At 45.0% G+C, this 9,775-nt stretch overlaps 1 protein-coding gene across 2 annotated transcripts in view; it reads left to right on the top strand.

Annotated features, from left to right (window-relative positions):
* Positions 1-1,460: 1,460 nt before the first annotated feature.
* Positions 1,461-9,775, top strand: part of ldb3a (LIM domain binding 3a) — a 52,100-nt gene continuing 43,785 nt past the window's right edge. For both annotated transcript variants that reach the window (XM_071899927.2, XM_071899926.2), the window contains exons 1-3: positions 1,461-1,501; positions 1,663-1,773; positions 5,500-5,696. In XM_071899927.2, the coding sequence (XP_071756028.1) occupies positions 5,601-5,696 (96 nt within the window). In that variant the 5' untranslated portion in view covers positions 1,461-1,501; positions 1,663-1,773; positions 5,500-5,600. The remainder of the gene's footprint in view (positions 1,502-1,662; positions 1,774-5,499; positions 5,697-9,775) is intronic.

Below are 9,775 nucleotides of genomic sequence, written 5' to 3'. Positions count from 1 at the left end.
GTTCCTCCATCATGGAGACTCAGCAGGCTGGTGAGGAAACTGTAAAGCTTCTATATGGCCAAAATTTACACCGTGAGAAACTCCCAGACAGACGGTGGTTTAACTGGCTGTGAAATGCTTTGATTCCCCCCCCCCCCCCCCCTCCTCTATATCTCCTGCATGGATATACAGCAGATTCTTCTTATCTCATTAGCTCAGCTGGCAGAGAGAAAATAGCTTCTTATCACACAGGTTCAGTCAGTCAGTCAGCAGCAGCCGGCAGGCAGCAGCAGCCTGGGAAACAGGAATAAAACCCTGCATGTTTCTGTTTCCCTCTGTGGCAGCGTTCATTCATCTGTTGCTATTTTTGTTCAGTCCTTCATCCTCTTTATCTTCATCGATTGTACGCTGATCATCCTCTTTACCTGTTGTGTTGCTGTCTGTCTCCTGTTCTCTGCTGTTTGTCATCTATCTGTCCATCCTGTAGTCCTTGAGTTTTGATCTGGATTGTGTCGTTTCCCCACAGCGATCCATCAGTTTTCTTTCTTCTCATCTGATCTGGGGCTTGACTTGTGTTGTTGTGTTGTCTGTCTGTTAAGTTTTTTTGTAACTTTTGGTGTGAAAAGCATATGTTTTAATAAAGTTTCATATTCTTCTTCCTTCATTCTTTTCATCACTGTTCAGGAAACTGCTCAGTCCTTCAGTGTGACTGGCAGCAGGTGTGCATCAATTAGTAGAGAGTTCACTTTTCCCACAGTTATCGTCCCACATCCAGGACTGCTGTGTGTGTGTGTGTGTGTGTGTGTTGGGGGGGGGTGTCTATCTGTGGTTCAGGTGTGGGACCCCTGCGGTCTCACCGCGGGCCTGTGGGTGACGCGCCTGCCTCTTTAAATAAAACCTGCTAATGAAAATCCCCCGTTAACCCCCCCTCCCTCCTCCTCCCCCTCACCCCCCGCCCCCCTCTGTCCGGCCCGGGACCGGATCAGGCTGCAGGCGGCCCGGCGGCGACAGGGACGTTTCACCGAGCCGGCGGACCGGACCGGAGCAGCAGCGCCAGGTATTTCACCTCAACTTTATTTGTCACCGGCTGCTGCGCGCCGAGCGGCCGCTTCTCCCGTTTAATCCCATCAGCAGTCATTGCATGCAACAAGTGCAGCGCGGTGCATGCAGGGAGAGCGGAGCACCGGCCGGCCGGGTCACGGCACCGGGGCACCGGACACTTTCACCCGGTAAAACGGTTTTAATCCGGCCTGCAGCGTGCAGAACCTCAGCCCGGTTTGAGGTGTTGGGCTTGTTTACGGGGTGTACAGTGGGCTGTGTGGCCGGAGCCTCCCTGCGGGGCGGGGCGGGGCGGGGCGGAGCGGAGGAAGCAGCACCGGGGCAGATGGGCGGGGCCTGTCCGCCTCAGCTCACCTGTGATAGGTGGAGACAGCAGAGCCACAGGAACATGTCAGGACAGACAGATGAATGTTGACGAAGAAGGACTGCAGAAGGAAATTCAGTGAAAAAAGAAAGAGAAAAGGTTGAAGTAAAAAGCTACAATCAAATTATTTCCATATCTTCATATTGCTATTTATCTATGGTGATAATCAATATTTTTCTACTGTAAAGGATATTTTTATTGCTTTTTCTTAGTTTTCATAATAGATAGGAAGTCTAATAATGACAGTAAGTGTGTGTTAGGTGTGGCTCTGTCAGACTGGATACAGACGAAGATATTCACTTCATCGCCTGATGAAGACGAAGCAGCATCACAGTCAAAACCTCTGTCCTGCAGTACTGTAGCCTGCTGAGGTACAAGTACTTCATGTATTTATACTGCAGACACTTCACACTGGAATATTGAACAGATGACACACATCAGTAAAACAGAAACAACAAAGAGGTGAAACAGTGATAAAAAAACAAATCATCCCATCCATTGGAAAACAGCAAAAAAAAAGGCAAAGATTGTAAAAAAGTCTTATGATAAAAGTGAGTTTTAAGAAGTGATTATTTAACCCTTTACTTCTCCACAGAAAGTTGTCTGAGCTCCACTCTGCTTCCCAGTACAACTCACCTCACATCACTCCATATAACAAATAAATAACTCCTGGAATGTATCGAGCATCAGCGATTGATGAATTCATTTTTCATCAATATTGAATTAATTCTCTTGCAGCGTTGTCAAAGTAGAACTGAAGTTTTGTTTATTGTGACACTGCTAGACTGGACGAGTAAAGGTTACATGGGGTGAATGTCCCCTCTGTGTATTAGATGGGTTTACAGGGGTGGGGTGGGGGGGGGTGTAGTGTATTATTTACTGTCCTGACCTTTATTTAACAAGGCAAGTCAATTAAGAAGCCGTTTAAACTGACAGACTGTCTGTAAGGGCCGGGGGGTGGAGTGTGTGTGTGTGTGTGTGTGTGTGTGAGAGAGTATCTCAGAGGTCAGTAATGTGTTGTGCTGAGAGTGAGATCCACTATCACACCCTCCCCCTCCTCTCTGTATCACACACACACACACACACACACACACACACACACACACACACACTGTAACACTGTGCTCATGTAGCTGTGAATGGCGTTGCCTTTGCTCCCTCAGTATGAAGCCCTGCAGGGGAAATGAGAAGAAGCTGTGAAGTGTGTTTTCTGAAGCTGGATCTCCAAAATGTTGAAGAGCTTGTCAGCAACTAAGAAAACCAGCTTTGTCTTTAGCTTGACGACAGTGTGACAGTTTATCCAGTAGGTTTGAAGCGGTTTCATCAGGACAGAAACATAGGTTAGTCACGTGTTTCCTTCTTTGTGCACGTTCTCAGAAATTAACGCTACGCCTCCGCTACATATTTTGCCCCCAAAAATCTCCAGTGGGACAAAAAGTACACAGATGAGTATGTGAACAATGCCGTTCGCAACACAACTACTTTGCGTACGTGTAGAGTGATAAAACTGAAGTATTTTTCCAGCCTTAGGGTCGAAGAACCTTCTTTACCCATAGAGGAGCATGCAGTCCTTCAGTTGAAGTTAAAGGGGCATTAAGTGATCTGTGACCGGTATCGCCCTCTGTTGGTGACCAGCAGGAATTACAACAACATCAACAGAATTTATCTCCTTCTACACAAGTCTCTGTACAGCCCCCCCCCCCACCCCTCCTGTCCCCTTCAGCTACGGTGGCCTGTAATTGACATAAACAGTAAAGTCACATTTTCCTAATGTAGAGCAGTAGACTAGCTAGTGAGGCAGAGATCCAGCAGAAAGGAAGAGGTGATGTCTCACCATGCTGAACACTGGAAGAATAAAACTGCTTTGCTATTTGCTTTTTTGACTTGAGCATGCTGTAAGGCAGTTTGGGTTAAAGTGTTCACCAAATGGAAGTTCAGTTAATTTAACGTTACGTTACGTTATGTTGTGCTGCACTGCGTTGCGTTAGATTACATTACATTACATTACATTGCGTTGTGTTGCATTGTACTATGTCACATTACATGAAGTTATGCTGTGTTGTGGTACGTTACATTATGTTATGTAGTGTAGGTAATTTGGGTTAAAGTGTCCACCAGATGGAAGTTCTGGTCATGTTATGTTATGTTACGTTACGTTACAATACGATACGTTACATTACGTTATGTTACGTTATGCTACGTTACACTATGCTATGTTACGCTACTTGCATTTTGTTGTTGCATTACGTTGCGTTGCATTGCGTTGTGTTCCGTTCCATTCCGTTCCACTATCTTATGTTATGTTACGTTACGTCACGTCACGTCACGTCACGTCACGTCACGTCACGTCACGTCACGTCACGTCACGTCACGTTACGTTACGTGACGTTACGTGACGTTATGTTACGTTATGTTACGTTATGTTATGTTACGTTATGTTATGTTACGTCATGTGGTGGAGCTGGCAAGGCCTTTCTTTCTCACAACCAAAGATGGTCTGTTGAGAAGATGAATCACGAGGCAGTAAAAATACTGTCCCATTTGGAAACAGAGGCAGAGTGAGAGATCTTCCTCCTCCTCCTCCTCCTCCTCCTCCTCTCTGTCTCTCAGCTGTCAGTCAGCTGGCGTTCTGATCAGGCAGATCCTGGACAGCTGCTGCTCCAAACAGCCAGCTGCCTCCACATGAGACCATGCAGGAAGTCTGCAGAAATATATTTTAAAATCCAGTCAAAATCAGTAGATCCCATCAGGAATCAACACAATACATACCGACACACATCAGGACTTCACAGAGACAGACGGTGTGGCTCGGCCTGCTGTGTGTTGGCTCGGCTCCCACGTAAATTAATAGGCAATATAGAAATATTTAGTCGGACATTAAGAGAAACTCACTCATGTTGACAGCCAGGCGCTCTGACACCTGTTTTAACACCAGTGACAGACTGACTGTTAACTGACTGGACATCTGCCTGCTGTAAACACACACACACACACACACACACACACACACACTTTATTAACCTTTATTTATCCAGCAAATGTTCCTGTCTGTCTGTCAGCCTGTCTGTCTGTCTGTCTGTCCGTCTCTCTGTCTGTCTCTCTGTCTCTCTGTCTCTCTGTCTGTCTGTCTGTCTCTCTGTCTGTCTGTCTGTCTGTCTGTCCGTCTCTCTGTCTGTCTCTCTGTCTCTCTGTCTCTCTGTCTGTCTGTCTGTCTCTCTGTCTGTCTGTCTGTCTGTCTGTCTGTCCGTCTCTCTGTCTGTCTCTCTGTCTCTCTGTCTGTCTGTCTGTCTGTCTGTCTCTCTGTCTGTCTGTCTGTCTGTCTGTCTGTCTGTCTCTCTGTCTGTCTCTCTGTCTGTCTCTCTGTCTGTCTCTCTGTCTGTCTCTCTGTCTGTGCTGACCTTTACTGTATCGAAGCTTCTCACTTTATGCCCTTTCCCTGTCCACGTTATCGTCGTCCAGATAATGAGACGTTTCCTCGCCGCCCCTGATTGGGTCGGAGGGAGACCCTGGAGGGGAGGGGGGGCGCTTGGTGTGGGGGGGGGTAATCTGCTGGGTCTATATTAGCCCCGGTGAATCACGACGAGCCTGGCATACCGGGTGTCCCCTTTCACGCCATATAAGGCCCCCCCTCCCTCCCCTGACCCCCACCCCCCCCCCCCTCCCCCCCTCCCCCCTCCACCCCCCACAATGCCACAGTGCTATCTGTGTGTTCAGAGCGGCCGGCTATTCTTAGGCTGTCACTTCAGCTCGTCTGAGCAGGCAAGTCCTGTCCTTCTCCTCTCTCCGCTTTCCGTTTCTCTAAATCTATCTATCTATCTATCTATCTATCTATCTGTCTATCTGTCTATCTATCTATCTATCTATCTATCTATCTATCTATCTATCTGTCTATCTATCTGTCTATCTCTCTATCTATCTATCTATCTGTCTGTCTGTCAGTCTGTCTTACTTCCACTGTTACTTTCTCCGTCTGAAAACAAGAAGTTGAGGTGTGAAATTCACAAATCTGTCTGTTTGAATTTGTGGTTTTTGTGAGGCAACTGTGCTTCTTCTTCTTCACCCTCTCTGACCTCCTCCTCTTCTTCTTCTTCTTCCAGAGTCTTCTTGGCGCCGCCCCCCCTCCCGCTCCTCGGACCCTCCGACCGCCCTTTGGTTTTTTTTTTTGGTGTCAGTCTTTGGAGGAAGCGTTGCAGTCAGGATGAGCAGCTACACGGTGTCTCTGAGCGGCCCGGCCCCCTGGGGCTTCAGGCTGCAGGGGGGGAAGGACTTCAACATGCCGCTCACCATCTCCAGGGTAAGAACCTGTCCGCAACCTGTCCACAACCTGTCCACAACCTGTCCACAACCTGTCCACAACCAACAGAACCACCAGAACCACCAGAACCAGCAGAACTGCCGGCTGTGGTTCAGATCTGCTGTTCTGCCTCTTGGTTCTGTGTGTTTGGCCTCAGCAGAGTGGCAGTATCTGTCTTCGCTGTCGGGTGAAAACCTTGTAACTTTTAAATTTTGGGGATTTACAAGTCAAGTGAAGTCAAGTTTTATGTATTTATAGCTCAATATGGCACAGCAAGCCTCAAAGGGCTTCACAGAATGAAAAGGTAAAAGCAGTGGAGTGTAGACCGTTCAGTAAAAAAACCCCAAAAACAAACAAACACTCAATTAATAAGAAAATTAAAAGAATACAATGTATTTAAAACAGTAAAATGTAATAAAAAAGGAGCTTGTAATTTTCATGTTTTAACTTAAGTGGAAGAATTACACAATCCTCTATATGATGAGAAAATTCTACCACCTTTGGGCTGAAAAAAACAATTGGATAAACTCTAAAATTCCTGGCTGTCAAGCTAAAAACAAGGCTGATTTTCTTCCTGAAAAGTTGAGATTTTGGAGATATGAGGTTTTCACCCGACAGCGGCGATATTAGATTTCTAAAACCTGTTGAACCCCAAACTGTAGCTGCAGCGACGCTCTGAGACTGAAGGTGTGAAGCTGAAACTGTTTTCTCTGGGATTCTTTGTGTCCTCGGCTTCTTATTTAATCAGTGATTCTTCGTTTTGTGCTGCTGTACATCGTCGTTTCCATATGTAAAGCCTGTCAGGGTGTGTGTGTGTGTGTGTGTGTGTGTGTGTGTGTGTGTGTGTGTGCGCGGCCCTGCAGGGCGTGACGGCGGTCAGGATTTGTCAGGGAGGCAGAATGCAGAGTGTGAAGCCTATAACTGGAGCCGGTGTTGGGTTCAGCCTCGCTCTGGACAGACAGGCAGGCTGCAGGAGATGAACAGGCAGAAGAAGAAAAAAAAACATCTCTATCTTTTCTCCCCGGCTCTTCTGTCTTTCTAGCACTTTTCTATCATCTTAATCATTCCAGGGTCACAGGAGGATTTGTTCCGTCTGTTGTCAAGGCGCTGTGACCTTTGACCCTTGTCTTTCTCACTATTGGCTGCTTCTAGCAATGAGACGATCTGCTTCTCTGACGATACGATTTGATGCGTGATCTGAAGTTCAGGATTCAATCCAACCAGGATACGATGTGATAAATTAAAGTTCAGGGACAACAAAGTCTGACTGTGCAGAATTCTGTTTATTTCTGAGACTCAAATCTTTCTAGCGATGCCATTGGCTGCTAGAATGTAAACAACAATTTAAAAATGTCATTACAAAGTGACAATAATATAATTTGGATGGAGAGCTTGTGAATATGTGATGGTCAAGAGTCTCATTAGTGATTACTACAGCAGAATAACATGGAGCTGATATCACCATTCATGTTCCTGACAGCAGAATAACATGGAGCTGATATCACCATTCATGTTCCTGACAGCAGAATAACATGGAGCTGATATCACCATTCATGTTCCTGACACAACAGACAGATTTTTGTATTGAGATATATTGAATTGTGATATATCGTCCCATCCCTAGTCGCTTGTAATGTTGGTGATTTAGGAACTGAAGCTGATTCTACTGTTGGTTTCACTGCAAGTCGCTCTGGGTTGGAGCCTCAGTTAAATTCCTAAAGTCTGCATGGGAATTTGTATTTCTGTTGTGGCTCAGATTTGCTTTTTTGTGACGAGCTTGTTAAAAAATATTCTTATTGTTGTCGAGGTTTGGCTCTGTCTGACAGTCTCCAGCCTTTTGGAAATGCTGGCGTCAATTTAAATATGTTAAGTAGATGAAATATGTTAAATATGAAATCTGTTGATTGGAAACATGGGGGAGGAGCACGGATTACTAACATGTTACTTACAGACGTAACAGAAATTAGAAATATGCTCTACATCTGTAAGTGTGTATAAATGTAACGTAATTTAAAAAATAATAATTTTTACTGTCTCTCAGCTTCTTAATGCGTTTTTATTGAGGCTGGATGCTCTAACCAGCTGGTTTTCTGCCTCTTTTATTCCATTTTGATGGAGTATTGTTGCTGCATTTACTTACAGTTGTTACATACAGATGCTACTAGCAGCTTTTCATGACAAGCGTGTTAAAAATGTTCTTATTGTTGTTGAGATTTGGATCTGTTTGATGGAGCGAAGTCCGGCATCTGTCCATAGAAAAGAGCTGGAAAAAAGCCTGGATGATTTAAAAAGCGACCAATGGGAAAGCAGTTAGCTTGTTGTTTGGTCAGAATGAGTCATGTAAATTAATCTAAAGGTTAAAGACTTGTGATGTATTTTCAGACTGTGATCCCACCAGTTAATGAGTGGAGCTGTCAGCTGTTAATTTGACTTTATATCTCCTTGGCTTGAAGGCTGCGTTCAGCAGCCAGCAGGTTCAGAACGGTTTATTCTCCTCCTTTAGTTTGGTTTGTCCAGGTGAACAATGACCTTTGACCTCTGGTGGCAACAAAAGATGGCACCGAGAGTCTCAGTCCTCTAACCTTGTGTTTCGGGGTGGTTTCCTGTAGTTGGAGTAGAACTCCACCCCGAAACACAAGGGATTATGGGTAGAAGGAGACGGAAAGCCTAGCAGAACAAAATGAAGTCTGGACTGATGCTCATATTCAGCTATTTCTTCATGTGTTCTGAACTGGTATGAACACCACAGAAGAAGAGACAGACAAGTCCATCATGTTAGATAAAGTTACAGGATGACAGGTTCAAACTCTGTCCAATAAACAAGCTGCTTGTGAGTCATGTGACTTTTGTTTACAAGCCCTGGTTGGCTTGTGATTGGTCAGTTTGAAGCTAAACGAACCAAATACAAAAATGCAACAAAGTCGACTTTTCCAGTTTGATTCAGACTAAAGAAAACCAGCTGATTAAACCCTAAAACAGCAATTCCTCCAAACCGCTGCAGCACATGAACCAGCATTAGACCGAGGTTTGAGAATTAGCGTGTTTACAATAAGTTATTATAATAGTGCTTCAGCTACATCACTGATTTCATGTTACTCAGTGGAATGTTCTGTGGTGATGTCAGAGGGATGTTGGATGTTGTTTCCATGGTGTCAGGTCGGTCTGAACGTTTGGATGAGCGTCCGACGACTGCAGGCTCACAGGTTCAACCTTGTCATCCTGAGTCGGTGTTTGGTTGCTGCCCATGACCTCTGACCCCTCAGGTGACCTCTGACCCCTCGTGACGCATGTCTCAAAGGGAGACGATCAGAAATGCATTGCCATCTATAATGTGCTTTAAGCCTCTCTACACTATTGAGGGAAGATTAAGTGAATTTTGTGTCCTTGGTTGATGTGTGTGTGTGTGTGTGTGTGTGTGTGTGTGTGTGTGTGTGCTGCTGTGATTTAACCCAGTGCTGTTTGACAGGAGTCCTTGAATGAAGGAGGGGTGAAGAACAGCTAAGTGGATGGAAATACTTTCCAGGGTTTGAAGGGTAGAGAGCTTTATTCCAACCTGAACAGCGTTGATGTTTTATTCTTGGAAGTGTACAACGTCCTGCTGAAGTAGAAGTACTGTTACTTTACTGATATTTTACTGAAGTAGAAGTAAAAGTTCTGGTGTAAAAATCTCCTTCAGTAAAAATACAAAGTGTCTGATTTAAAATGTCCTCAGAGTAAAAGTTCCTGAGTTCCTCTTTAGAACAGAGAACGTTGTTAGCTGTGATCTTTTCCATGTGATTCTAAAAGGAGAGAGGTCAGAGTTCAAACTAGATTCTTTTCACTGGAAACATTAGAAACGAAATAAAGTGCAGAAACAAAGTAAAGTCAGATTCCTCTTCTCACTGTGAATGGATCCACAGTTTGTCAGTTTCTGTTGCTGATGGAGAGACACGATCTGTTCTGTGATGGATGGATTTAAAATGGACTGACTAAAAAATACTCTAAAAAGTACATTTTGTCAGTTGGTCTGGTTGTGTCAGTGTGTGTTAAAAGCGGTCAGTGTGTCGGCTGTGAACCTGTCAGGGTGTCGATGTGTTCAG

This window comes from Centroberyx gerrardi, chromosome 15, assembly GCF_048128805.1.
Source record: "Centroberyx gerrardi isolate f3 chromosome 15, fCenGer3.hap1.cur.20231027, whole genome shotgun sequence".
NCBI lineage: Eukaryota > Metazoa > Chordata > Actinopteri > Beryciformes > Berycidae > Centroberyx > Centroberyx gerrardi.
The sequence above is the reverse complement of the archived record's forward strand: the minus strand, read 5'-3'. Positions and strand labels throughout refer to the sequence as shown.